This window comes from Ictidomys tridecemlineatus, chromosome 1 (genome assembly GCF_052094955.1).
Source record: "Ictidomys tridecemlineatus isolate mIctTri1 chromosome 1, mIctTri1.hap1, whole genome shotgun sequence".
NCBI classification, from domain to species: Eukaryota; Metazoa; Chordata; class Mammalia; order Rodentia; family Sciuridae; genus Ictidomys; species Ictidomys tridecemlineatus.
Window position 1 is genome coordinate 26,063,292 of NC_135477.1, and position 27,775 is coordinate 26,091,066.

The 27,775-nt window shown below is 52.3% G+C and overlaps 4 protein-coding genes across 9 annotated transcripts in view; 1 reads left to right on the forward strand and 3 right to left on the reverse strand.

The window, feature by feature from the left end:
- Positions 1-3,611, reverse strand: part of Lzts2 (leucine zipper tumor suppressor 2) — a 10,055-nt gene extending 6,444 nt beyond the window's left edge. The window contains exon 1 of one of the 2 annotated variants that reach the window (XM_005333670.4): positions 3,433-3,611. The gene's annotated coding sequence lies outside the window, so the exon portion shown is untranslated. Of the gene's footprint in view, positions 1-712; positions 1,161-3,432 lie in introns of those variants that run through there. The other variant, XM_005333669.5, reaches the window with a different exon arrangement.
- Positions 3,612-5,881: 2,270 nt separating this feature from the next.
- Positions 5,882-11,333, reverse strand: Twnk (twinkle mtDNA helicase). Of its 3 annotated transcripts, XM_040272764.2 has the most exons (6): positions 10,892-11,328; positions 9,410-9,536; positions 8,992-9,232; positions 8,650-8,757; positions 8,015-8,156; positions 5,882-7,105 (listed from the first exon to the last, which is right to left on the reverse strand). In XM_040272764.2, exons 3-6 carry the CDS (start codon positions 9,111-9,113, stop codon positions 6,839-6,841), a joined length of 639 nt encoding a protein of 212 aa, XP_040128698.1. In that variant the 5' UTR covers positions 9,114-9,232; positions 9,410-9,536; positions 10,892-11,328; the 3' UTR covers positions 5,882-6,838. The 3 variants fall into 3 exon arrangements, with proteins under 3 accessions (XP_040128698.1, XP_013217564.1, XP_040128696.1); XM_013362110.4 differs by having other exon boundaries at positions 9,410-11,332; XM_040272762.2 differs by lacking the exon at positions 8,650-8,757 and having other exon boundaries at positions 9,410-11,333.
- A 3-nt stretch (positions 11,334-11,336) lies between these two features.
- Mrpl43 (mitochondrial ribosomal protein L43) lies at positions 11,337-12,467 on the forward strand. Its single transcript, XM_005333672.4, has 3 exons — positions 11,337-11,534; positions 11,638-11,744; positions 11,849-12,467. Exons 1-3 carry the CDS (start codon positions 11,404-11,406, stop codon positions 12,088-12,090), a joined length of 480 nt encoding a protein of 159 aa, XP_005333729.1. The 5' UTR covers positions 11,337-11,403; the 3' UTR covers positions 12,091-12,467.
- A 1,063-nt stretch (positions 12,468-13,530) lies between these two features.
- On the reverse strand, positions 13,531-27,149 carry Sema4g (semaphorin 4G). 3 transcript variants are annotated; one of them, XM_078024938.1, is made up of 17 exons: positions 26,122-26,532; positions 24,756-24,841; positions 23,327-23,825; positions 23,087-23,235; positions 22,777-22,839; positions 20,187-20,285; positions 19,987-20,080; positions 19,731-19,844; positions 19,363-19,532; positions 19,110-19,279; positions 18,674-18,818; positions 18,342-18,564; positions 17,989-18,104; positions 17,684-17,859; positions 17,461-17,522; positions 14,789-15,845; positions 13,531-14,654 (listed from the first exon to the last, which is right to left on the reverse strand). In XM_078024938.1, the coding sequence occupies exons 3-16, from the start codon at positions 23,448-23,450 to the stop codon at positions 15,016-15,018; spliced, it is 2,535 nt and encodes an 844-aa protein (XP_077881064.1). In that variant the 5' UTR covers positions 23,451-23,825; positions 24,756-24,841; positions 26,122-26,532; the 3' UTR covers positions 13,531-14,654; positions 14,789-15,015. The 3 variants fall into 3 exon arrangements, with proteins under 3 accessions (XP_077881064.1, XP_077881042.1, XP_077881086.1); XM_078024916.1 differs by lacking the exons at positions 24,756-24,841; positions 26,122-26,532 and adding an exon at positions 26,999-27,149; XM_078024960.1 differs by lacking the exon at positions 24,756-24,841.
- Positions 27,150-27,775: the final 626 nt, after the last annotated feature.

The following is a 27,775-nucleotide window of genomic DNA, read 5'->3' on the forward strand; positions in this document are numbered from 1 at the left end:
GTGTGCACTTCTCACTTCAGACAGCACAGAGTGACCAGAGCAAAGGGTGGCTGTAGACAGACTCAGAAAGACAGACCCAAAGACAAGAGACAAAGACTCAGAGGCAGAGAGGCTAAGACACGAGGAGACAGAAGCAGACCTAGTGGGAACCAGAGTCACTTAAGCCACAGAGCCAAGGGTCCCTAAATCCAGAGGGACATGGAGTGGGTCTTGAGAGCCAGGCGTCTGGAAAACCAGGCCCAGCCAGCCGGGCTCCTGCTCTTGGAGCCCAAGAGAGAAGGAGGGGCAAGCGAGGCTCCATTTTGAGAAACGCGTTTGTGGCTGTGGGAAAAGGGAACCCCTCGTTCTCCCCAGCACTCCCTGAACAATCACTCTGGCATAGGGATGCCTCCCAGTTTAGAGGGCTGGGGGGATTGAGGTTCAGCCAGGGGCAGAGAGGCATCTGGCCAAGATCCCAGCTCTCACAGACCTCAGTTTGAAGGACTGCAGAGTTGGGGAAAGTCTCTCCCCCTCCCAAACTCCAAGGACCAGTCAAGCAGGAACAAGTCTGAGTTCCCATTTCGCGACAAGAAGCAGGGAGCCCCCAACCCACCCTTTAGTCCACCCCCCACCCCCACCCCCGCTTTCATGAAGGGGGGGCGGCGGTGGAATGTCACCTCCCTACCAGACTGCACCACGAGAAGTTGGGGCGACCCAGCCCTGGCCCCCTCACCTCCGCTGCGTTGCTCCATGCTCAGCCCCGGGCCGCCCCAAGCGCTCCACAAGCGCGTCGCCCGCTCCGGCCCGCGCACGGCCACTTGGAGCAGCCGGGCTGACCGGGCCCCGCCTCCGCCTCCGCCACGGTGGTGCCCCCAGCCCGGGCCAGCCCCCGCCCGGCCCGAGTGGGCGGTGCGGTGCGGAGGAGGGTCCAAGGGGCGTCCCCGCCCTGGGGCGCAGACACGCGCAAGCACCCCACGTCACGCGTGTCCGCCAGGGCGCACGCAGGAGCTGCACAGCAGCGTTCAGGATCCCTCCCTGCGAAGCCGGGTGGACATGTGTTTTGGGGCTCGGAACTTGGCGGGCGGGTCACCCTCTACCCTAGCCTGGCCCCCAGGGCCAGTGGCAGCTGGTCATTGTTCAAGCACAAAGGGCCAAGGCGCGCTAGCGGCCGCCCCTCCCCCTCCGCTTCTCTAGGAGAAGCCTCCCCCCGCCCCAGACACTCTCCAGCTTCTTAGTCCAGACAAGAGGCCGAGGGCTAGTTGCCCGCCTTCAACTACCAGCGCCCGGAGCCTGGGCACAAGTCGGGGCCGAGGCCCGGTCGCTGCCTGCCCCACCCCCAACGGGTTGGAGGCGGCACACTTGGATTTGCAGAGGCGACGCCACCTGGCGGCCAGTTCTGATCACACACCAGTCGCTCCCCACTGTGGGGGTCACACTTCACTCATGGCCCTGGCCCGCAAGCCCAGGCCTGCCGCTGGCGCGGATCTGTGCTCCACAACTTGCCCTCCGAGTCATTTGCTAGAAGAGGTCATTGCTCGGAGGGGGGCGGCCTCTGGCCCCACCAATCGCTGGGATAAGCGATCCAAACCTACAGTCTAAACCTACACCAGCCTCAAAGCAGACAACAATCCACTGTGTTTCTCAGGGTCACAAATATTTTCACCCTCTCGAAAACAACACAATCTTAACACCCACACGACCTTTCCCACATTCAGTATCAGGCAGCCACATCACACGGTCTCATCCATCACGTGGTTGCGTGTTTCTCCTTTCCACAATCTTCCAGGCCAACTCACACACGGAGACCCTGGATGCCATACGCCTATTGTGCACCGTCTCTCCCAACTCACAGTCCTTTGCACCCCGTCATAAACTTAAATAGACTTGGATCTCCTAACCATTATTCACTCATTGACAAGTCTTATTCAGACACTCTGACAACTTCTTAAACACACACATACACACCCCTCAGAAACTACCCCGGACTTTCCCTAAGGGGTCTCGGTGACCTGGTCAGGTCAGCTGATGCCATACCCCTAAGCAAATCCAACCTTTCTCCTTCTACACATGCCCCCACCCCCCATCCCCAGCCTGCCAGAGCCGGCTGGGCCCCAGGAAGGAGCATCCCCCCCCTTCCAGGCCACAGCCTGGCCCGCTCTCAGCTCTATTTTTAGCTCTATGGAAAGGGTTGTTTTTCTTTCTTTTTCCCTGGAAAGGGAAACAGCCCAACCACCCTGAGGCTCACCCCAGACCCTCAGCCTCACAAGAACAGAATGAATCCCGCTCCCCAGTAAAGACCCCCTCCTCTGGCCTTGCCCCATCCCTGCCTCCAGGGGCACTAAGAGCCTCCTCCCCTTTCTGGCAGCCGGCCCAGAAGCTTAGGCAGCAGCTGGGCTCAGCGTGTGGAGGGGTGGGGGTGGGGCGGGGAGGAAGGCAGGATTGCAGCCCCCTCCTTCATTCCCTGGGGGCGGGGGTGGGGGCTCTTCCTTCTTACTAGAAGGGGTAGGCCCCTTGGGTATTGAGGGGTCATTTACTCTCTAGCATTCCCTGTGGAGATAAGAGGCTCCCACTCTTGCACGGGTGGGCTCTCGGTATCTACTCTTCCAGGAGGAGCTCCCAGATCTGCAAAAGGTGGACGTGGTGGTAGAAAGGGACCCACAGGCAGCTGCCCCTTGGGCTGGGGGTAAGGGACGGGGGCAGCTGTCCACTACCATCAAAGGCCCCCTCCGATACCCTCAGGGATGCGGACTTCAGCAAAGTGTTTCGGACCTGTAAGGTGAGAAGTCCAAGTAAATAACGCCTTCCAGCCTAATAGTCTCTAGGCCTCCCATCCACCCTGGCTCCAGGGGGCGTTGTGCTCCTATTTCTAGAAGAGGGTTTATCACCGCTCCAGGCAGATAATGGAATCAGCCCCGCACCTGACCAAGCAAACTCCCTGGCCTGGTCGCAGTCCTGTAGTGGGGTTAGGGGAGCACAGCCCACCAATCTGCGGAGCAATCACGTGCTCAGCGCCTGTTTACGTCTCGGTTATCACCTGCAGGGAGGCGGCTGGGAAGCAGGAACCTCCGGATGGGTCCCACCCTGCCCGCTCCCGCTGGCGGTCACGGGGAGTCCCCTTTCCCCCACTCACGACTAAATTAGCATCACCCTGTGGACTGGGGTCGGCGCGGATCGCTCGGACTGCTAGGGTATCCAACAGGGTGCGTCCTTTCCGAACGCACGTGTGTACATGTGTCCCAAGTGCATGCGTGGGTCTGTGTACACGCGTGTGTTTAGGTCCGTCGGTTTCTATGTCGCTTTGCTGTTCGGACTCTTCGCCTGCGTCCCACGGAGCAGGGACCCCCACTCCTTCTCAACACTAACCTTCAGCTTGCCCAGACTCAGAAAGTTCGTTCCGGAGTGAAGATGTGCGGGAGATGGGGGTTCCTGCACCCCCACCGCCCTGCCACTCACCTAACACCACCTGCACCGCCGCTCCAGCTCCCCGCCAAGCTCCTGCTCCAGCGCGCCCACTTCCTAAGGGCGAGAACGCCGATCCCCAGCCCGCTCCGGGCTCCGGGCTCCGGGCTCCGGGCTCCGGGCTCCCGGCACCAGCCTGGCCCGACCTGGTGGAGCGGGGCGGGGCGGGGCGGCTGAGGCCGCGCCCCCCACCCGGGGAGGGGAGTGGTCTTCCCCACACCCCCTCAACAACCCACTCAATACTCAATCCAAAAAGAGCTCCATAGTGGCCGGAGGTTGCCCCTGTGGACTGACTTCATGGCTTTCCACCTGGAGAAGGGAAAGGCAGCACGTGACCCAGAGCTAAATTACCTGGCTACCCTAAAGGTATATGGGCTTGACTCTGTCACCCTCCCATGCTCGGGAGAGAGCCCAACCCGATCCATTCTCAACCTACTCCTCAATCAAGGAAAACCCCTGTAAGGCAGACACAGAAGGCTTGGGTTTAATCAAAACAGCTCCCCCGACCTTTTGGCAACACATACACCTTTGCTTGGGGCTGCCGAAGCAGAATCAACACCGCCCCTTTCCCTGGGGTAGGTGCCTTCCCAGGTGAGCCAGTTGTCAGTCCTGGCCCCCCACAAGGCCTGGCTATGTTTCCCTTAGACTCATAAAGTCCCACCCACAGGCACAAACAGGAAGTTGGCCTGTATTGCAGGGAGGCACCAAGAGCTCCCTCCCTCCCTCCGTGGTACTCAAGGCAGCCTGTGGAAAGGCTCAGTCTACAGGTTTCTGGGCCTTGTTTGCAGCCAAGAGTACTGGGGCTGCAGGACTCAGGGTGAGTTTAGTCTCTTCTCAAACACGTCTAAAGTATGGAAGCTGCCCTTCACAGCTACATGTGACAAATAGACAGTCAACCTGAGGATAAACCTGCAGATCCAACTGGTCACTGCTTGGACAGCCCCTTACTGAGCTCTCAGAGAAATTGTTAAGTTGTTGAACACTGGCGGATTCCCAGCCTTATCCCAGAAAACTTGCTTCAAGCATCTCCCCCACCCTTTGCTTTCTTGGCTCCAGGAACTTCTGAAAATACTCTGGGCTACATCTTAATGTGGGGAGTTTAAGGCAGGTATGGAGGGGAATATTTGTATAGGGGATGGAGGCTGCAGTGTTAGCTTCCCCTCCCCCTCATCATTCTGGTTTGCACTGTGTAGGGGTGTCTTCCAGGAGGGTGGAGCAAGACAAACAAGTGTATATCTATCCCTCTATCCCCAAATCCTCAATTCATAGCCTTCACAAAGATCCCCTTCTGGAACCCCCTAAATGATTTTCCAACATATCAGACATTTGTGGAAGACTAAATGTGGAATTCATGTTCTTGTAGGTACGACTGGTCTGGTACTGTACATCTGGAAAGCATGGCTGACATTCAGTGTTATAGACCCTGGATGAGGCCTAGACCAGCCAACGGCTGGAAATGATTACTGTGGGATTAGGGAGGCATGGCTCCAGCCAGTCTGGGAGAGACCCCCAAGAAAGCATACTCTGGAGAAACTACTCCCACCCCTAGGATCTTCCCCAAAGAGAACAGCCAGCAGCAGCTTTGCTCCAAGGTCTGTTTTTGGAGATGTTTGTGGCCACAGTTCTCAGACTCCAGACCCTTCCACAGGGTCCCAGAAGCTCCCTCTTGGGTTAACTGGAAGACCTTGAAAAGGAAGCTCTGCTTCCATGGAGCAAAAACCTTCCCCCTACTCATAAAAAGGGATTCTTGTTTCCTTACCACCTTTTCAGGCAAATTCAAAGGGAAACTGGAAATTCAAAATACCTGAGGAAGTGAGATGACAATGTAGCATCATTTAGGAATATTTCTGAGAGGGTCTATGAATCATCTATTTTATAATCTCCTGCAGAGCTTGTTAAAATGAAGACTTCTGTACCCTTCCTCAGACTCCAGAATGTGTGCATAATGGGCAGGGGCAGGAGGGGTGGGGAGAGCAGGGCTTAGGTTCTATATTTTTAAAAAGTCCCCAGGAGTTTTGGCACATATTAACCTGAGAGAGGGTACAGGAGGAGGGAAATGGATAGGGGAGGGGTAGAGATTAGAATATTTTGGGTCTTGAGTCCACATTCAGAGATGAGTGGCTCACATCACAGAGGGAAGAGGGACAGCTGGTCAGATAGGGCCTGGACATATGGCCCACTGACCCACACCTTTGCCAAGAATCTCATGGAGATTCTCAGGGAAGTTAACACAGTACCCTACCCTCCCAGCCCCAGGGCAAGAAGAGATATAAAGGGGAGGTGGATGTGAAGACCTTTTAATGCCCTCCCCCCCTTCCACAGGAGCCCACAGCTCAAAATCTCCAAGTGGGGAGGGGACCCACCCACTCCCAATTCAGAGTCAAGTCCAGTTAGACTGGGGAGACACCTGGTGGACAAATAGGAAAAAGCACAGAAACAAAGGTAATGGAAAGAATTATTATTATTTTTTTTTTTCAGTAAAACAAGAAAAAGTCTCTTTATAAAAAGTTCTAACTCCAGCTGTTCATCTGAAGTTACATATAACGGAAACAGTGCCCAGGCATTCTAGGCTCATAGCTTCCTCTTATGGCTGCATGGCCAAGTAATCAAGCAGGAGGAAGCTCCCTTCTCAATTTGAGGCCCTGATATTACAGAGCTAAGCACCTAGGATCAATTTTAATTTTAGAAGGTGCCACCTCATGCCTGACTCAACAAAGCAGGGAGCAGAGGGACTTGCTACCATCATGTCACCTTTTGGCTCCAAAAGCCTAAAAGGATGCAGTTTCAGGAAGGAGTTTCCTATCCCACTCTAGGTTCAGGGGGCCTGACCTCACTATCTTGAATTTGATTTGCTTATTCCCATCTCAGGACTCTGTGCTTTTCTCTGCCTGGATCCCTCTCCCTAGATACTCATATGATCCAATCCTTCTAATTCTTGAAGTCCTAACTACATACATGCTGCCAACATTTGTAGGCCATTTCATCTATGCTAGCCCATGAGCACCCCATCACATTACTATTTTCTTTATAGTATTTTTACTAACTAAAACTTTTTGTTTACTTGTTCATTGCTTGTTTCTTCAACTAAAACACTGGTTCTGTGGAAACAGAGACCTTATTTTTCTTTTCAGTGATGTATATTCAGGACCTTGAGGAGAGCCCAGCACACGATAGTTCTTGGAAACAGTAGCTAAATTGAATTGCCTCACTATGAAACCCTGCCCTAGCCTGAAAAGGGCCTATAGCTCAGGACTATAGGACAGAGAAGTCCTAGCAGAAGGCCAAGAAAGTGTCTATGGCCCAGCCTGTCCCGTCAGCTCATTTCAGTAACTGCTCTGGGTTGCCTTCACTTGAAGGCTTAGAGGTTTCTGATTGGTAGGGATTGGGGCCTTGGCCTGAGTTAAGTCTCAGAGTTTTGGGGCATAGCCCCTTTTTTGCCAGAAGAGGGCTTTTTGGCCACTAGTCCATTGTCGTCCTTAATCTTCTTGAGCCGGGCTTTGCTCTTTGGAGGGATGGAGAAGGTGAGAGAGTTCTTGTTGAACTCAAGTGGGAAGACACCCACATCTCCATCAAAGCGGTTCTTGGAAACCTGCAGATATCGTTTTCCTGGCCCAGTTACCAGTTTCCTGTCCTGCAGGATCAGAACGTTGTCTGCTTCTTGGCTTGCCTAGGAGACAGGGAGCAGAAAGACGAAAGCCGGAGTTAAAAAGACATGTGAGTGAAACAGAAAAGAAGGCTAAAGGTTTAGGGAATAGTGGTAAGAACTGGAAATGGAAAAGTACTCCCCCATTACTAAAGCTCTTTCAACAAGTGATGCTGGGGCCACTTCAGTCTCCCATTTCCTTCACAGTAAGCTTGCTACTATCTCAGACTTTGTGCTGCTCCCTTGACTTGCAACACCTCTCCTCTACAGTGGGCCACCCTACTCAACCCAGCTTCTCATCATTCAGGTCTCAGTCTAAACTTCAGAGAGAACATTCTTATTTCCTGAAGAAAACACCATCATTTCTGCACTTCTGCTGCATTGTTCTCTTTCCAAGACCCTTGTCTATTCCATCGTGGCACAGTTTATGCTCCTCACCCTGAATTCCCAGGTGCCCAGCCCAGGCCTGGCATGTAATAGGTACCCAGTGTACTACTGGAATCTTTAGGATTGGGCTGGTCCTGATGCCCAGCAGGCACTCCCATGTACTTGACTGTCTAATACCTAGTCTGCCGAACTACAGCACAATGTTTGTTAACACTTCCTTTGGGAAGTCTCCTCAGGCTGACTCAGATCTCTTCTCTTTGTTCCCCAAATACCTATGCTTCCTATCGTAGCTCTCATCACACTGAGCCACAATCACTATCTCACTGTTTCCCTCACTAGAGGATGTGAGCTCTCAGAGGGCAAAGAACTAACTATTACCAGCCTTTGTATTTCTGGTGCATGTATTCTTCATGTCAAGGGCCCAGAAGCACTGCCTCCTGCCTCTCCTACTACAGTCAAGATAATCTAAGGCTGACTGAGACCTTTCTCTGGCTACATCTGTCCCCTATACTCTCCAAAGCCTGAGCCCTTTTAAAGTCCACTCACTTTGGCTGAGCCAAAAATGGATGCTGTCTGCAATTCCTTGTCATCATCCTCCTTCCGGGGGTGAATGACCAGTGTCACATGGCAGCTGTTGTCTGTTGCAAACTTCCGAAAGGCCCCAACGATGTAGTCTTGAGCTGCAATCCTGTTCCAAAGAGGATGATGAACAGTCAGAAAGTCAAGAACTTTTTTTGTTCTGTTTTGGTACTGAGTATTGAACTCAGGGGCACTTAACCACTGAACCACATTCTCAGCCCTATTTTTTTAAGACAGGGTCTTTGGGCCTTGTTAAGTTGCTGAGACTCGCTTTGAATCTTCCATCTTCCTGCCTCAGCCTCCTGAGTTGCTGGGATTATAGGTATACGCCACTGCGCCTGACTCAAGAACAGACACATACCCTTAATCCACCCACATCCTTCCACAAAGCACCCCAACTCTACTCTCCACTTCCTCTACCCAAGAACTCACAATCAGGCCCTCATCCATACTTCCTGCTGCCACGCCCCCCAAATCTAAATAATACATACAGGGTGGTATGTACCTGTACACCTCTCAGAATACAAGAGAGTAGAGAGTGTGTACCTAGAGGCCAGCTGCCTCCGAAGACATATCCAAGTTAGACAAGAAGAGGGCATCACCTGTCTGTAGACAGCTGCTCGTGACCCATCATGAACTGCAAGTTGTCGATGACCACATGACAAACATCATAGACATAGACTGCATGTTGCATTGTGTCTATTACAGACCTGGGAAGAAGAAGAGGCAATGAACTCAAGAGTCAATTACAAATAGCCTCCAGACACCTCAGGCAAAACAGCTGGTCTGCGGGCAATTTGTTCTTCCTTTCTATTCTTTGAAAACCCTAAACCTATCTAAGGAGACCTGGAAGTAGTTCCCACTAGAGTTGGAAAGGGAACCAAAGGTGCTAAGTGCTGAGATTTGTCTGGAAAAGCAAAGTGGCTGGGCTATAAGGATCTCACCTGATGCTCTGCTGTCCATGGAAAGTCATGAAATAGAGAGGCAGGTCCTCAAAGCGGTCGGCCCACTCTTCATATTTATCCAGTTGTTCTTCTAGACGCCCCATGGCAAACTGCGTCAGCATGACTCGGGCTAGTCTCACATTGCTGATCTCAAAGCTACCCCATAGTGTGTTCACCCCCTGGGTACACAAATCCAGGGCATACTCACTGATGAATGTTGTCTTTCCACTGCCTGTTGGCCCTGTAGTAGAGATGAACACAGTCCTGGGTAAGGAGAAAAGTCCCTTAAATCAAAACACAGATTAGAGCTATAAAGCTAGGAGGGGAAGCCCCTTCTCAACATTTTCAACGGCCTAAACCCAGGTTTTTGACACCTGATTCTCTGTCCCTTTAACCCAGTGATTTCTCAGAGGGTTACCTGTGAAGACTGTCAGCTCGCCTTTCCGGTGCCCCTTCAAGAGACGATTGAGGTCTGGAAAGCGGCTCCAGGGGACACCGGCTGCTTGCTCCACGTTTGATATTTCTCCTAGCACCTCTTCCCGAAGCTGCTGGAAGGACACAATAGATTTGTGCCAGGCAGGCAGGGCAGTACGAAGAATACGAGAAAGATTTAAGCCTTGGTTCATGGCCTCAAGGGGACGGGGCTGTTGGTCTCCAGGACGCACCAAAGAGCATCGCTTGGGGTTCAGTTTTCGGGCAAACAACTTGGCAGCTTCCCAGGACCGAAGATCATCCCCTAGCCAGAACACAATCCTTCGGAACTGTTCGAGGTAAGGGAGTAAGGCAGGGGGTAAGCAGATGGTTCCTCGGGGTAGGGCAAGGGTGGGCAGCCCTGTAGACTGGTTCAAGGCCAGGCTGTCCAGCTCACGACTGGTCAGAACCACCTCAACATCTCGACGGTTGATCAGTGGTAATCCAAACAGGTTGTGGTAGGCACCAGGCCGGGGAATAGTGGTCTCCACGTAGTGTACTCCATCTCCCTGGCCTTCAGCCCCTAATAGCTTCAGACCTCGTAATCCTAAATCCCGAGGGGAAAACCAGGGAAAGACCAGACTTCGAGCAGGTCGTAGGTATCGAACACTGAAACGCCTGAGTGTTTCATCTGTCACTTTGGTAAGGCCAAACATCATACGAGCCAACTGGGCTTCCTCTGGGTCAGGCAGCTCCCAGAGCGGTATTGCTCGGTCCCAGATCCTCCGGATCTCCTCAATGTCCTTAGCTTCTGGAGCCTCAGTAAGCAGGGCCCCCTCTCTGGCCCCATCCCCTCGTCCCTCCACGCTTGCTTGGAAGTCTTCCCAGCTCCCCTCTGCTAGGCTAGTCATGCAGAGAAAGCGGCCTGTGGTCTTGTCAATGAAGAGACTGAAGGAAGTGGCAGCACTAGTCTGATCCTTGGGCTCTGAGGACCCCACAAAAGGGCTAGGTGCTCGAAGGCAGCTGTAGCCATCCTGAAAGGGGATTCCATGTGCCCGTAAATACTGCCGAATTTCAGTTGTAGTTAGAGGCAATACTGGTATCTCCAAGGCTGGAAGAGCCTCCTTCCTGTACCTGCGACGAGAAGAGCCTGGGACCAAGCTTCGGGGCAGACCCCTCCGACCCATCCACACCCCACGTAGGGGCAGCAAGATCCGGAGTGGGTATGCACCCCGGAGGAGGACCCACATTTCTAGTGCAGTAGTAAGTCACTACTTGAAAAGCCTTAAATGCCTGGTTTGGGTGCCTTCATTAGGTCAAACACTAGGGAACACTCCACAGAGTTCACTTTTAGCTTCCTTATCTCCCCTAAAACTTGTCATAACATCCCCCTGAATCTTCCTCTGCGTTTTTACATTGCCACTTCACATCTCTGCCCATCTACATGACCCTTTCACATCTATATGTCCCTCTATAAAGGCTCCCTTACCTCTATCGTCAGTCCTTTGTGGTTTCTCTCACCTCTGTGACCCTCTGCAGTCCTCGTCGCTACCTATCCGTATCATTTCCTCACCTCTACCACCCCTCCACGCACTCTTCTCGTAGTACTCATCTCTACAGTTACAGCCTTCCGCATCCTTTTTGTGGTCCCTATGTTTTAGGACCCAGATGGAGACCCTCTTCGCATTCCTTCCCCTTCACTGGGACCTTCCACACGGCTAGGGCGCTACTCTACGACTCCCGCCAGTCTGAACCCCAAGAACGCGCCCCGCTCCTCTCTCCCCGTATCTTTCCTCTGCTGTTTCTAGGAGTTCCAAGGCTCCGGCCCCTGGCCCCTCATCTCTCTCCTTAGGCCCACAACGTGGGTCGTTTGCACGCGCCACTCGCGGTAACCTCGGAAGCAAAACTCTCTGGAGCGCTAAGGTCCCCGGAACCGGAAGTTCGTTTTCAGTCCCGCCCCCATTTCCCGCAACTGGGCTCCGCTACCTCCGAGCAGTAGCAATGACTGCGCGCGGGACTCCGAGTCGCTTTCTGACCAGTGTTCTCCACAACGGGCTGGGTCGCTACGTGCAGCAGCTACAGCGTCTCAGTTTTAGCCTCAGCCGAGACGCGCCCTCGTCCCGCGGCGCCAGGTGAGTGCGGGAAAGCGCACGGGGGTGGAGAGAGAGTAAGGATTCCCGGCAGAGGTCGCGCCGGGTCAGGGGTCACCGAGCTCACTCTTCCCGGGTCTCTCAGGGAGTTCGTGGAACGCGAAGTGACCGACTTCGCCCGACGGAACCCAGGGGTCGTAATATATGTGAACTCGAAGCCGTGCTGCGTGCCCAGAGTAGTGGCTGAATACCGTGAGTTGCGCCGGGTTAGGGCTGGATGGCGGGGTCCGAGCTCGGTTCTCTAACCTCCCCATGCTTGACATCTGACCTGTTTGCTTCCGTCTCCGCCCTGCCAGTTAACGGAGCTGTACGAGAGGAAAGCATCCACTGCAAGTCGGTCGAAGAGATCACGACTCTGGTGCAAAAGCTGGCAGACCAGTCGGGCTTGGACGTGATCCGCATCCGCAAGCCCTTCCACACCGACAGTCCTAGTATACAGGGCCAGTGGCACCCCTTCACCAACAAACCGACAACCTTCCTGGGGCTGCGACCCAGGGAGCTCCGGGATCCTGTCCCAGCCCAGGTGCAAGCGCAGTGAAGAAGAGTTGCCCTACCAACTCCAACCCTAGACCTGAGACTGTTGCCCTAGAAAAGTGGTTTTTTTTTCTTTTTTTCCACAGTTAGGGGTCAGTGACCTTTTGAACTCTCTAAATTCTAATCCAGTTGGCATCCCCAAAACCTGAGATGATAGAACTTTGAAGAGTTGTACAGGGTCTTTGTTTTCCGAAATTCAAATTGATTATAGTAATCTCAAAACACAGGGGATTCAGGGCTGGCTTCTGAAGAATCCTTGATGTCCTATTGCCACAACCTTTGAGCTGTTTTCCATTGTGACCAGACATTGGGCAAGAAACTTCTTGTGTGATTATGTACAGATTAGAAAACTGAGGTCATTAAACTTATCATCATACTTGAGTTCTTCAAAATGTGTGCATTTTAAAGCATAAGCTGGAGATTTCATTATCCTAAATCCAGAAGCAGAACATATAACCCTGTATCATTAGGATCAAAGGCAATGTTCTAGGCAATTATCTAGATAATTGTTCTAGGCAATTATCTAGGCCTGATTCCTGGAGAGAGTCCTGGGTGATTCTCATACAAGGTTCCTCATAACAAGCTTTCCCTAGTCCCAGCTCCATCCCCACCCCCATCCCCAAGACCCCTCTTTGTGCAGCTATGAATCCATGTCATCCTTTGGACCAGTGGATGGGAGGTGCTAGAAAGCTGTTTAGAAGAGCAGGAAGACTGATAAATAAGGAGCATCCCCTGAGCTTAATTTTTTTTTCTTTAAAAAAAAATTTTTTTTTTAGTTGTTGACAGACCTTTATTTTATTTAGTTATATGTGGTACTGAGAATTCAACCCAGTGCCTCACACATGCTAGGCAAGCGCTCTTCTGAGCTACAACCCCAACCCCCCCTTCCCCCAGCTTAATTTTTAAAAGTCAGGGAAGATGTGTGTGGTGGTGCATGCCTATAATCCTAGTGGCTTGGGAGGCTGAGGCAGGAGGATCACAAGTTCGAGGCTGGCCTCAGGACTTAGTGAGGCCCTAAGCAACTTAGTTACTACTGTCTCAAAAATAAAAATAGCTGGGGATGTAGCTCAGTGGTAAAGTTCCTCTGGGTTCAATCCCAGAACTGCAAAACAAAAAGGCAGGGAATCAGGCATGGGGACATGTACAGAAAGTAAAAAGTCTGAAAACCCTTGTGTGAATTCTTCAACTGCTGTGATTTTCTTGTTTGTCATGACCTTAAACCACAGTCAATGAATAATATGAGCCTTAATAAAAGGGACTGTGTGCCCACCCAGCACAGCCATGATGGAAGCTAAGGATTTCAGTTTCCTTTGCAAATAATTGTATGGAAAGCAAGGCCAAGCCTGGATGCAAGAACCACTGTAGCACTCTCTCCATGGGCTCAGAGCCTGTATCCTGAGGACCAGGGCAAGTCAATCTAGACCAATCAGACTTCTCAGAGATGTGGGGGAAAAGGATATTTATTAACCAACATTGGGGGAGGAGCTGAGCCCAGGCTCCCCACTCTCACATGCCTATTCCACCCACCTGGGGATGAGTGGGGACATTCCTAAAGAACTGCAGCCGTTCTCATAATAAATACATTCATTGTGGGGTGGAGGTGGGAGAGGTTGGGTGAAGGGCAGTAAAAACCCGTGGGATTCCACGTTCTCAGCTACAAAAATAACAGTCATCCTCACCCAATGGGAATGGGGGAGCTCAGAATTGATTGTCCCATATGGGCCTGAAGACTTCAGAGGCCCCTGGACTCTGAAAGTGTCCCGGTGAGGTAGGACAGGGGTGGGAGCCAAGCATCGGAACTCCCAGCCTCTGCCCTTTGCATAGTTCCAAGAACGGGCTTAGTGTGCCAGGTGAGACATCAGTCCTCTTCTCTCCCTGCTGTGGCTGAGGGGGAGAAAATGCTTGGTCCCCAAAAGGGAAGCTGGCTCATTGAGTGCAGTGTTGGTCACTCGTCCTAGGGAAGAGTCTGCAAAGACAGCTAAATGGGAGGGGGATCTCCCTTTGAAATGTCCATGGACCAAACCTGACAGACACAGGTCCAAGGCAGCAAGGGGAGGCTCAGAGGTGTACGTGGGTGGAAATGTAAGCACATGTGATGTGGGTGTGTTATCACATATGCATAGGGAAAGGACATTGCCTAGAGCTCTGTTGCTCTTCGGTGTGACCAAGGGGAGTGGGGAGGCAGACTCACAAGGGCTGCACAGGAAGGCAGAAGAGGGGAATGATGCAGTCTTACCTCCCAGGCTGGCCTGATCCCAAGCTCTTGCCAATGGCATCAACACTTGTGGGGGCGGGGAGGGGGGACTGGGGGAAGATAACTAGACAGGGATGTGACAATTGGAAGGGTACCCCAAATCCAGAAGAAGAGATGAAACACAAGAATGTAGCAGGAGAGGGTAGGGTGGGGTGGGGCACTGCAGCCCAGCTGATGAACATTCTTCCATGAGCACATGTGAATGTATGCAGGGCTCAGGTGGCTAGCAGAGGTCTTATCTGGCTTCAGGATGATCTACCAAACAGGGCCATGCAGAGGGTGGTGACATTGAGGCCATCTGGATCTGCAGAGCCCTACCTGGGAGAAAGAAAAGGTTGGGCAGATAATGGAAGCAGAGGATGGAGTAAGTACTCTCCTCCCAAGCATTTAGGTTAAGGGAATAGGAACTGTGTCTGGATCAGCAGAGCACCTGGTCCCCAGGGAGTACCTACCTCTGAGGAGCACCGGTTGGCCTGGGCTGCTCACACATAGGTCTTGGAGACTGAGAAAGGGGCTTAGGCTGGGCCTGACTGGCCAGCCCTACAGAGACATCAAAAAGGTGGGAGAAGGGCATGGAGTAGGGGGTGTGAAGGAGGGTGGCTATGTTGGGGAGGCAGCAGCCCAGCCTGGGGCACACAGGCTGGCTTGGAAGAGAATTTGTTCTGGAGGCTGGGCTCAAACAGAGCTCTCATCTAGCTGTTCCACGAGCTGCGTGTGCTTCCTCTTCTCCAAGATGCGGCTGAGTTCCTCAGCAAAGGAGCAGGGCCCTGCTGGCACTCCATTGTTGCTCTGCCTCAAGAGCACATAACTGTTGCCATTCATCCTCCGCAGCCGGCTGGGTAGTGCCACCAGCCCATTGGTCAGCTCAGTCGGTGGTGGTGGAGGTGGTGGGGGCGGTGGAGCTGGGGCACCCTCCCCAGGGATGATCTGGAGGCAGCTGCCCTCCAGGCCCCCAGCCCCCTCCCCATCATCACCCTCATCTTCCTCTCCAGGACACTGGCCTGAGACTGTCTGCAACTGCACAGCAGAGCCCCCTACCCGACCAGCCCGACCCAGTGAGTATTTCCGTTTGCGTCCTCGTCTGCCTCCCCGAAGACAAGCAACATAGAGGAGGGAGGAGGCCAGGATGAGGCAGAGGCCACCAAGTGCAGCAATGGCTAGCACATAGAGCAGCCTCACATCTGGTGCCAGCTGTGCCCCAGGCATGGCAGGGGCTTGTGGAGCTGGGGCAGGAGTGGCAGGCCGGACTGTGAGGCTGTAGGAAGCCAGCAGGGTACGGAGGTCATTCTCCTCTGCATAGCAGCTATAGTTTCCACTGTGCTCAGGCTGTGTGTCTGTTACTAGCAGCCCATCCACGCCCACACGGTAGCCATCCTGCCCATCACTTAGGCCTTTGCTCCCATTGAGTAGCCACAAAGCACGGGCCAGGTTGGATGGCTGGTCACAAGGCAGAAGGACATCATCACCCCGGAGCACAGAACGGGTCTTCAGTGGTGGTGGTGGCCCTGGGAAGGAGGGTGGAAAAGTCATTACCTACTCATCCCAGGAGGGCATTGGAAATGGCAGGCCGGACTGTGAAGCTGTAGGAAGCCAGCAGGGTACGGAGGCCATTCTCTTCTGCATAGCAGCCATAGTTTCCACTGTGCTCAGGCTGTGTGTCTGTCACTAGCAGCCCATCCACGCCCATATGGTAGCCATTCTGGTGCCAGGATGAGACACTGGTACTAAGCATAGAGTCTAGAACCAGTGACAGCTTACCAAGCCTGTGTGCTTACACTCCCACACGGGTTCCTGTGACCCTTCTCAGGATGCAGGTGGTACCTGGGCCCATTTGCCTTCTCTTCATGCTCCCATGCTCTCTTGTGATTTCAGTCTCTGCCATCTGCCAGTGACTCCTAATCTCTACCTCCTGCACAGACCTCTCTCTCCTGAGTGCCAGACTTGACTACCATATGCTAGGCATCTCCACATGAAGTCTCTTGGGCACCTAACTAAGGCCAAAGCTTCACTTCCAAACTAAACCAGGTTCTTGCTTTGTATTGCTACCACAATAAATGGTGCCACCAGCTGCTCAGTTTCCTTTGCCTGTCTTTCTTTCCCACCTTTATATCCAGCTCTCATCAGAATCTCTCTGATCTGTTCACTTCTCTCTTTCCACAACTGCCAACCCATTCAGGTCCCCATAGAACCCATTCTCTAAGCAGTAGTTGGGTGATTAGAAAGAATCATGCCACTCCCCTGCCTACAACTCTTCAGAGTGTCCTGTTGCTTTTCAGGTAAAACCCAGATCCTCAGCATGGTATTGGACCACCTTCTTCTGATGCTCTAACATGCATAGCTCCCTCTGCTTAGGTGTCATTGCCTTACCCCAGGACCTTCACCTACCTGGTTAATTTGTGGGAGACAGCACAGCATAATAATCTAAAGTACAAACTGAATCAGATGCTAGGGGTTAGGTTTAAATTCTGGCCTTGCTGCTTAATAGCTGAGTACCTTTAAGCAGTTTACTTATATTTCTTGTGCCTGAGGGGTTGTCCCTGAAGGGGATAATAATGGCACTTCTGTCATAGGTGCTGTGAGAATAAGTGTACATAATGATATGTGTTTAGATCAGTGCCTGGCACATGCTGAGTACTCAGTACATGTTAGCTATGATCATTCACATCTGTTCTTCCTTCACATGTCACTTCATCTTCCTTGGGGAAATATCCACTACCCTTCTGAATCTTATCATAGCTATAATTATTAATAATTATCGTTGGTTATTTTTGTGATCATTTGAGTGCTTGCCCCCCCACCACCACCACTTGGCTATAAGCTTCAGACAAGACACTTGACACTTTCTTTTAATCCCATGCTGGAGATCCATCCCAGGATCTCATACATATTGCTCTACTACTGAGCTACATCCCTAGCCTGATACTTGAACCTGTTTCCTTGTTTATAATTTGTTTGAGCTATTGAGCTCTTATTCTGTGCCAGGCTGTGTGCTGGATCATCCTCACTGAAGGCACATAGATGCAGCCACTCATGCACAAACATGGCCATACAAGTGATGGTAAATGGCCAAGAGGACAGGCTCTGCAGCCAGACCCACACAGATCCAAGAGTGTCACTTACCTGTATCCCTGCTGCCTTCACAGCCTCTGTTTCCTCTCTCTATGTCTTGTATCAGTGCTGTCCTGGGGACAGAAGGTCAGGGTTCATGAACAAGGCCAACTGGGCTTTAGTTTCCCCAGTGAAAGGGTTGATGGGGCTGTGAACAAATAACTAGCTCCCACATCCCCTATGACTGCAGGCCTTTCTCCTCCACTTGGGCCACATGCAACCCTCTCCACTTCACCTGCTACTCTGGGACCTGTTGGCTGCGGTGGTGGCTGCCATGCAGGCATGGGTGCTGGGGTTCCAGCCACAGTAGGGGTCCCGTGCTAGGATGCAGTCATAGCAGGAACGGTAGCGGGAGCAGCTGGACAGTGGAAGCTGGATGACTCCACTAGGGGCCCCCACATAGAGGCTATGCTGGAAGCCAGAGAGGAGAGCTGGTTGGCAACATCCTCCACCTCATTTACAAAACATACTCAGTCTCGCCCAGCCTCCCACTCCCCTTGTTTCAGCAAGGACTTTTTGGAGGTCAGAAATCAGAGGTACCTGCATTGGAGAGATGACTAGATTGTCCACAGACTGGGGCTCCCTGAACACTTGTGTCTCTTCGATAATGTGCATCCCAGAGCCCAGGACAATGGCCTTGTGGATCCAGCCATCAGCTGCCGTGGAAAGGGATGAAAGTCAAACCCAAACAATGTGATCTTCCCTCAGCACCCCACAGGAGGCCTGATGGGAACAGCTTAGGAATCATGATGTGGGGAACAACGATTCAGCAGTAGCAGTGGGAACTCAGTAGAACACTGGGAACTCCCAATAGTCATGGCAGGAATGTCTGGGATGTTTAGAAATATTAATGATCAAAGCTAACAGGGACCAGGGATTTGGGTTAGAAGCACCTGTGCCCAGAAAGAGCAGGTCATAGATGGCTCCAGAAGGTGTGGTGACGGGTGTCCCTGTGAGGTGTGTGTAGCGCACGTTGCGTTTGAGCAGCAAGGGGCGTCCACGTGTGGGTACCACAGGCCGAGCCATCAGTGGGTGCAACTTCACAAAGTCCAGGACCAGGGATGGCAAGTCTTGGGATGAGTTATAGCCTCGGCTACGCAATGAATCTGTGATGCACTGGGGTGGGGAATGGGGATGGTGAATCTCAGGACTCTTCCACCTGCCTTCCATAAGGCCAGACCCTCCTCTCCCTCCCAGGGCTCTGGCCCTATGTCTGGGTGCTCACCGAGCCAGGCCGGGGCTCAGGCACCCCACCCTCATAGCGGCCCCAGCGCCGGACACCATCCTGGTATTCCATGTAGGGCCCAGCGAAGACAGCCTGCACCTCAGCCAGGTCATAGCGGCAGATGGCTGAGGCCTCCAAGGTCTTCCTAGGAATGGGACGTAGGGGAAGAGACTGAGTCACACTGAGTGTAGCCTTCCCCAACCCATGTTTAGCTAGCCTGGAGCCACTGTTTCTTTGTCTAGGCCTGACTATAGACACTCAGGGCCTATTCCATGGGAGAGTGGCTGCTGTGGCCTCTGGCCCTAGGCTAGCTTGGTGCCTGATGTTCTCATTTTGCAGCCAGTATTCCCCACAATGGACCTAACTCATCCTCACTGACCTCTGCTCCAGCCCAAGTTGTTCCCAGTCAATGCCTCGCCACTGTCCTTGCACTTACCACTGTGTGGTCAGTGTGAAAGTAGCATAGAAGTGTGTGCGGGCGGAGGTGTCAGCATCCAGGCTGCAGACTGCACGCAGTGTCTCATACTGTGGAATGTGACATATGAGACGAGCCTTGAGGAAGGATGTCCACTTCTTCTGCAGGATCTTCTTTCCTCCCAAATCTCCCTGGGGAGGTAGGGGGCAGAGGTTCAAGGACCAGGGTCAGAGATCAAGCCTCTACCCTATGTCCTGATTTCAGCCCTATCTACCTTGCACACACGGGCCACACGGGCCACACGGTGGCTGCTGCGGCTCTGAGTGAAGCTGCTGGAGCCTTCCTCGGCAGCACGCTCCGTGAAGAAGTAGTAAACCTTGTCATCGTCACCCACTGCACTGGCCTTGCTCTCCCGTACCAGCACAGAGAACACAAATTCAGCATCTGTGGGTTGAGCAGTTAAGTGTCTTCTGAGACAGGCTGGGGACCTCTGCCCCACCCTATCCCTCCCTTGACAAAGCACAGGAGTGGAATGAATAGGCTCACCTGGGGACTTGGGGATGGGATGGTCAGCTGCCCAAGGGAGTAAAAATGAAGAAATAGACCCCTACCCCCCTTCATCCTGTGCCTCATCCTCCTAACCATTGAGCCAGTGCATTGGTGCCTCCTCAGTTCTCAGAGAATGTGGGTGGCGGCTCCGGCGAATGTCAGGAATGCTCCGGAATTCATACCGTGTGGCTGTGTAGAGGCCTCCATCTGAGGCAAGGACATGCCAGGAATGAGACATGTCATATACATCAGGGCACACAACACACGTAGGTGGCAAATCCTATTGACAAGATCCACTAAATGCCATCCTTGTGAATGAGGGGCTGGGCAGGGAGGAATGCCTGCTTACCAATGATGAGGCCCGTGAAGCCGCGGGCTGGGTCATAAGGACACTTCTCCTTCCCCTCCTCGAAGCTGGTTGGAAGGGTGAAAGCCTCAGCATCCTAGAGAATGAGGTACCAACAGTCAGTCACAGGACAGGCGTGGGCTGCAGCCCAAGGTTAGACCAGTCTAGGGTCAGCAGTCAGGGCTCAAGTCAGTCATACTCACAATGGCTGCACAGAGGGGCTGGAAGGCATGAGTCCCACATGCATAAAGGTGGGTGGCATTGAGCCTCTGTAGAAACCGGACATGGTTGAAACACTCGGTCTGTGGGATGAGGTAGTGGAGAAGTGTGAGTGCCCTGCTTAGCTAGAGGCCTCCTCCCTTAATCTATTTTAGAGTCTGTCTCTTTCCCCCACTTGCAGGACAAACAGTTCTAAGATGCTCATGGGCCTTTGCATTGCCCAGATTACAAAATATTCCCTGGCACCCTCTGTCCTTAACCTACCAGTGACAAAGCTCTTGGATCACCTAACACCACAGCTTCTCCTATGTCTCCTGGAGCTCCCTCCACCCCCAGTTCTGGAGCTTCCAGGGCTCCTACCACCCTGAGATGCTTTTCCCCCACTGAACTCCTTCTCAGGCATGTTCCTTGTCCAGGAATACCCACACCCTGCCTCTCTCTCTCCACCTGCCATCCCTTAGATATATCAAACTCACCTTGTCAGGAGGCAAACTCATCTCCTCCCTAACCTGCATCTTCCCTCCTAAACCTGCTCATCCAGTCTTTCCCACCTCACTCACTGCCTCCATCCTGTTCTCAAGGATGGAGCCAGGAGGCAGGAGTCATCTTCACTGCTTCTCACTCCCTCGCCCCCACATTCAGTCCCTCTTCATGATTCATTCTTTGTCCTAAATTGCTCTTGAACTTGGTCCAATTTACCTTATCACCACTGCCCAATTCAAATTACTACCATCATTCCTTTCTTGGACAACTTCAGCAGCCTCCTGACTACCCTCTGCCACTCTTTTTGTTCAGTGAATGAGGAATACTTGCATGTAGTATGAAATTTGAAAAGGTATAAGGGGATGTGTTGTAATCAGTCTCCCATTTATTCCTGTCTCCCAGGTAGTCTGTGACTGGGGACTGCTACTATCACTGTCTGGAGCTTCCTTCTAGAGATGTTCCACCAATCAACATACTCTTGCTCCTCTTCAACCCAATTCTCAAAGCACATTTCACAAATGTAAACTAGATCATATCATTGCAGTGGCTCATCAGTGCCCTGAACAGAGTCCCTCAAGCCCCTGGCCCTGCATCACTGGGCCCTGCCCCTTACCCTTGTCTTGGCCTCACTCACTCAATTCTAGCCACACTGGCCTTCTCTGTCTTTCAAATGCCCTAAGCTACCACTCTCTTTACTTCTCTGCCTTGTTAATGATTCTTCCTCCTGTCTGTTGCCCAGGGTTTGAGTCTACACAGTCTTCTCTATCTCCTCCCACTCTCTCACCTGTTGTAGCCCCTGGCATCTGTCCCTTCTCTGTTAGCCTTCTCAGTCCTCTTTCCTCTGACCCATAGGATACTACTCCAGCCTCACCAATGCTTTTCCTGTCTCTAGATTCAGCCTATTTGAGTCCTTCTGGTGTCTGGGCCAGATAAACTTTCCTACAGTGAGCTTACCCTAAGATGTTTACATTTTAAAAGCCATCCCTGCTCTGTCCCAGGACACACACTGCTTTCAATTCTGAGGAGGAATTCTGTGGTCAAATAAGTTTGAAAAACAACAGGTATAAAACCTATCTTAGAACCTTAAAGATATTGCTATGCATTGTGGAACTGAACATGCAACACTTTCCAAACAAACTGGATCATTAAACCCCTCTTTTGAAAATTAATATCCCTCAGCACAATGAGAAACGGTCTCAGAAGCCTTCCCATTCAAAGTGTTGTATGGGAACTACTGCCTCAGCCTCACCTGGGAGCTTGTCTATAGAATCCTAGGCCCTTTCCAGACCTACTGATTTAGCATCTGTATTTGTAATATACACAGGTGAATCACATGTAAAGTTTGAGAGCCCTGAAATAAGGTATTAAATGTGAGGGTGCCCATTGTCATAGAATAAAAAACAAAACCTCTGCTGGGCATTATGGCCTTCCATGACTAGGGTTCTACTTATCTCACTAACCCTGTTATCTACCCACACGGCACCAAGAGGCAGCCTTTTATAGAATCTCCTCTTTAAATTCAGCTGTCCCAGCATCACCCCAGAATCAAGAGTCTCCAGGCCAGTGAAACTTGGGAATGTGTATTTTTAAAAAAGCTTTCCAGATAGATTCTGTTACATAGTTAGATGCAGGTCCCTTGCAGACACCATGTTCTTTAGCCAGATAGGGCTGACATTTCCATAATGCCCCTCCATGGAATAGTGGGTACTAGAGCTAGTCCCCCACCAAAACCTCATTTCTATCATCTGTAAAATGGGGAAATATTACTTCATAGTTATTTTAGAACTTGAGGAAGATAATAGCTAAGTGAGCACTTACTAGAGGTTACTTCTTATTATCATGATTATAATTTGGGAGTTCAGAGGGGATTAAGATGCCCTGATAGGACAAGCTAATAAGCCACCAGATGTTTGGATTAGAAGGGCTACATCCCAGGTCTGCCACTCCAGCAGCACTCAGTTTTGTTTTTTTTTTTTGTGGTTGAAAAGTTGACTTGGGAGTCTGTGACCACCTCATCTGTGTCCCTATCAACCCCGGCATCCCCAACTGAGGAGAAGGAAGAAGCTGGAGACAGGGCAGACCACCACATACCTGGTTGTTTTTCCCTTTTTGATGACATTTGCTTTGCATCTCTGGGGAGGCCTCCCACTGGATCTAGCAGGGGTAAAGGGAATGGATAGATGCATTGACAATACCCATTACCCAGAGGGTTCAAGGGAGCTGGAAAAACTGGGATGGGGTGAATAGCAGGAGGAACACTGGATGCAAGGGAGACCTGGGCTGGGAAGGGAAGTGCTGTCCAAAGGGCTATGGAAGTCTGGCAGGGTTCTGGGAAGCTGAGGTCCCTGTGAACAGGATAAGGCTATAGGCACTGAGAGTGGTCCAAGTTTCAAGGGCTGACCTCTTTGTGAGCCCCATCTCCTATGTCATGGGCACTGAGAGAGAATAGGGCGCCTCGAGCTCCCACCAGCAGCCTTGCAGAGGCCTCCTCCAACAGCAATGTTGAATAGTTCTGGGCTTGGCCCTTGAAGTGCCTGGTCCCGGAGAGCTCTAGGGAGAGCAGAGGCAGTGAGCCCAGTTTGGGGGCTACCCCCTGCTCCCAGCCCTGGCTGCTGTGGCCTTTGAAGATTGAGGGTCTAACCTTCATAGGAAATGGTCATCCGTGGGGTGGCATCTAGTTCTCGGGAAGGTCGCCGCAAGGAGGGTCCAGGGACAGCTGTTGCTGTGAGGAGGCTCAGGAAGAGGGGCCAAAGCCTCCCCAACATCTTCTTGGGGAGGCCAAGACCAACAAGACCCCCAAGGGGAGCCAGGGCCAGTCACAGGAGGAGATGGGAAACACAGTCACAGGGGTCAAAGTCCAAGAAGGTCACATAGAAGGTCAGGGGACATGAGGCCTTGGAGTCAAGAAGTCATGGGGCCAGGGAGGATCCTGGAATGGGGGGGACATGGAGCCACAGGGTTGTGTGGCCATGGAATCTCAGCTATGGGATCAGAGGGAAGGATGGATCACATGCCTTTCTGCATCAAATGCAAACTTCATGGTAATCGGAAGTTGCGGAGTCATAGAGGGTTCGTAGGTTACTGATGGGTCACCTTGCCCATGATAGCAGGGCTATTCCTGGTTCTCTGAGGTCCGTTTTCTGAAGGAGGGGGGAAAAAAAACAAAAGAGGATAAAAATCTCTTTGATCTGTGGGCAGGTGGAAGATTGTTGGAATTACCCAGTCTTCAGGGACACCAAAGGGTGGAGGTCCAGCTTCCATAGAACTCCTAGGACAGAATTGACTCATTCCTGTTCATCTCTGTTCTGATGCAGGAGGCTAGGATGGGAACTTGCCCTCTTTATCTGATCCTGGACTCCCTCCAACTCAAACTCCAAGTAACACCCCTTCTCTGGCCAAGTCAGAAGCTCTTCTAGGTCCCCTTTGAGGTGGAATTTGTGTTCTCAAAAGAGAATGCTTCTTCAACAATGGGAAGCTGCTGCCCCTGCTGCCTGCGGGGGTGCCTTATGCAGGAAGGCCTGAACAGAGATCTTTAATGGGCCTTTGTTAATTTTGTCCTGTTTTCCCTTTGTTTTTTCTTTTCCTTGGCCTGAGAGCTCCCTCTGGAATTTTTCTTTAATTAGACACTTCTCCTCCTCAGCATTCTTCTCTGGGGGGTGCACATCTCTGCCCTGCCCATGCGAGTCTGTACTGTACCCTCTGGCTAGGCCTCCACACGTGTCCCTACCTGCTAGCAGGCATTCCACAGGCACAAGGGGGTCAGAACCAGGTATGAGTATATGGGTATCCCTAGCTGCACAGGTATAACATCTGTGCAGGAGACTGTAGTGTGCAAGGCCAGTTAATGGAGACACAAGTAATGTGGATAAGGTGGATGGTGAGATCTCTGAGTTCTTGGCCACCTTCCCTGGCACATCTTGGAGATTATTCCCATACCTGGATCCTCCCTCAAGTCAACAATCGGGATTGGGGGACAGGCTTTCCCTGGCACCTTTTACAGGTCTCCTGATCTCTGAGGGGGGTCCTTCATTTTCCTGGCCTGGGCTTGGTGTGGAGGCCGTTCAACTCACCTCATCTCATCAGATACCCAGAAGCAGGGTCAGAAGGTGCCACTGGCCTCTCCTCTTTCTTCCAGGTCAAATATTAACTATCTGGCCTTGAAGAGAGGGGAGGGATCAAGAGCTGGCTAGAGGATAACAGGAATTTGGAGGGTTTATTCAAAGAGTTAAAGGTCAGCATGGGAGGGGAGAGTGAATATGAGAGGGAGAGGAGAGGGCCTGCAGATCACAGAAAGGGCACTAGTTCCTGATTTGGGGGCTGGGGCATCAGGAAGTTTCAGGCAAGCTTCTCATGCTCCACCCCTCACTGTGGAGGCACACCTGTTTACCTTTGGGGCCTCCTATTTGCTTAGCACAGAAGCGGGGAGCCCTATAGCCAGGAGGGATCAGTCCCTAGGATTGGGCAGAACAAACACACCCCAGGTTAAAGGAACCACTCAGAGTGCAGTACATGGCACATTTATACAGGTTTATCCTGAATCACATGGGTCCAAAGGAAGGTGATGTACATGCACAGGTGTGAGTATACATTCACAGGGAGGGCTATGAACACATGTATTCACAGGAGAGTCATTCACACACTCACACTCACAGGGAGGTTTGTGCACACTTATGTTCACATGGAGAGTCATGGCCATGTGTAGTGATACATTTCACATGTAAGGTTGCATTCATATGCCCATCTATTTTTTTGGGGGGTATACCAGGGATTGAACTCAGAGGCACTAGACCATTGAGCCACATCCCCAGCCCTATTTTGCACTTTATTTAGAGACAGGGTTCATTGAGTTGCTTAGCACCTTGCTTTTGCTGAGGCTGGCTTTGAACTTGTGATCCTCCTGCCTCAGCCTCCTGAGCTGCTGGGATTACAGGCATGCAAAAGTGCACCCAGCAGATGATCAGGGTTCTAAACCTACATATGTGGGCTTATATAAAAAGGGCTGTATACCTCTTCAACAGGAGAGTCCTGTATAGGTATACACAGGTGTGTAGGGACATGCATACAAATCCATTGATTACATGCACACAAACCCATTGAGTCAGGCATACTAATGTTCACAGAAGGGCCAGCTACATGTTGTGTTCACACAATACTCAAACACAATTACAACCATGTAGGGACAAGCACACATGCATACAGGGGTCTGATTCTTGCTGCAGGCTTGGTGGCTAACAGTGTTCATCGGGCTGAGGTGCAGAGCAGAACTGTACCTTCCTTTCCCAAAGTCCCAATTCAAAGGCCAGATTCCAAGTGTGTATTGTGGTTCTGTGTGGGGATGGGGGACATGGGGATGTTGAGGGGAGGCTTCTGGGCTTCTGACATGGGATGAGTGCATAGGTCAAGGCTACTCTGCAAGGGAGGGAGGAGGTAACTAACCCAATCAGGAGGAGGTCCTTAGTTTTATCAAAGAGGGATGGAATGAAGTGCAAAACATAGCAGTCTTCTATCTCCATGTATACTGCAGTTCTAGATTTGGGGAATTAAGGATAGAAGTAAGTGGGAGCTCATAGCCCCCACTTAACCTGCTGGGAGGGAGGACAGGCGGGGCTAACCAGACTAGGCGGAGCATTCATACCCCTCCCCCAGTGGCTAAGCGGGTTCAAGGTCTCCAGTTCACACCCCATACTTCACCCTGAGTTCTACAGTTCAGGCTGCCGGTCCCCTGAACTCCGATCACCTTCTCACTATTAGGTACTAAGGTGGAGAGGAGTGGGGAAGGATGCCCCCCGCCCCCAACAGGATCAATGGAGGATCAGCCGGCTCTCGACCTTCATCCCAGATGTCCACCTGCCTGTAGGCGGTATCTCCCTCTGCCTAGTAGGATGGCGGTCTCTCCTGGCTAGAGAGAGCCCCTCCCTTGCCACCCCCTCCCTCCACCATTCTGGACAGTCCGTGGTTCTCTCCTTTCGTCAGATCTAACCTCAGTCTCTACTGCTGCAGCTCGAGGACAAGCTCTCCTTCGATCGCGCTGGACGCCGAGAGACGTGACCCAGATCCAGAGGAACACTGTTCACCACGCGGGTCCCCGCCCCGCTCCGGTCCCAGACTCCGCGGCGGCCGGTCTGCGCCCTGCGCGACCTGAGGCCTGGCCGGTGCCCCTCTAAAGCCTTTATGCAGGACTGGGGGTCTTGGCAGTGAGAAAGGCCAGGCCCAGTTCATAGGGTGGAGTGGACGTGGGGAAGGCTTTGCCCGGCTCCCGACCCCCGGCCCGGGCCTGGCCCCGTCGGCTGCCCGCACTCTCCGCCTTCCTCACCTTTGCGCGTTGGGATCCGGGGCCACAGAGACAGCGACGCGCGGTTCGGCCCCAAAGCACCAGCTGCGGGAGGAAGGGGCCGCGGCCAGAGGCGGGGCGGGGGTGGAGGCGGAGCCGGGGGTGGGGCGGGGGCCTGGAGGCGGGCCCACGGGCGGGGTGCGGGGAAGGCCGCTTTCTTCTTTCTCGCCCCCCACCCTAGCACAATGGAGATGGCTTGAAGGCAAGGCTCACAAACAACCTTAGTGCATCTGGCGTCCCAGCTCTTCTAGGCCAAGCGACCTGGATACTGCCCCCTACTGGGAGGTGTTGCCCAACGCGTTGGCCTTCCACAGGTTTGGCGCCCGCCCGCCTATTCCCTTTAACCCTAGGATCTCTCCCATTTGTCTACTGCAGGTGACCAGGAAATTTTGTCCTTTGAGGTTTTCCCACTCCGAGAGCCCTCTGTCTGTTTCTAACTTCGATCTTACTTCTTGGGTTTTGTCCCACCCCGCCGCGTGTCCCGGCTCTCAGCTTAGGGTACAATAACAGGGTGAGTGTGGGTTGGGAGTTGGGGCTACAGTAGGTGGGGACCAGGCATCCGGGCAGCTCTGAACACAAGGGCCTCCCTCTGCCTGACTGTTCAGCTTGAGGTCTGAGTAGGTGGAGGGGATGAAGTGACAGTTTGACCTGAAGTGCTCCCAGAAAAATGCTCTTTTCTGAATAAATAAATCACAACCTTTTTTGGGGGGTGGGGTGAGTACCTGGGATTGAAATCAGGAGCACTTAACCACTGAACCA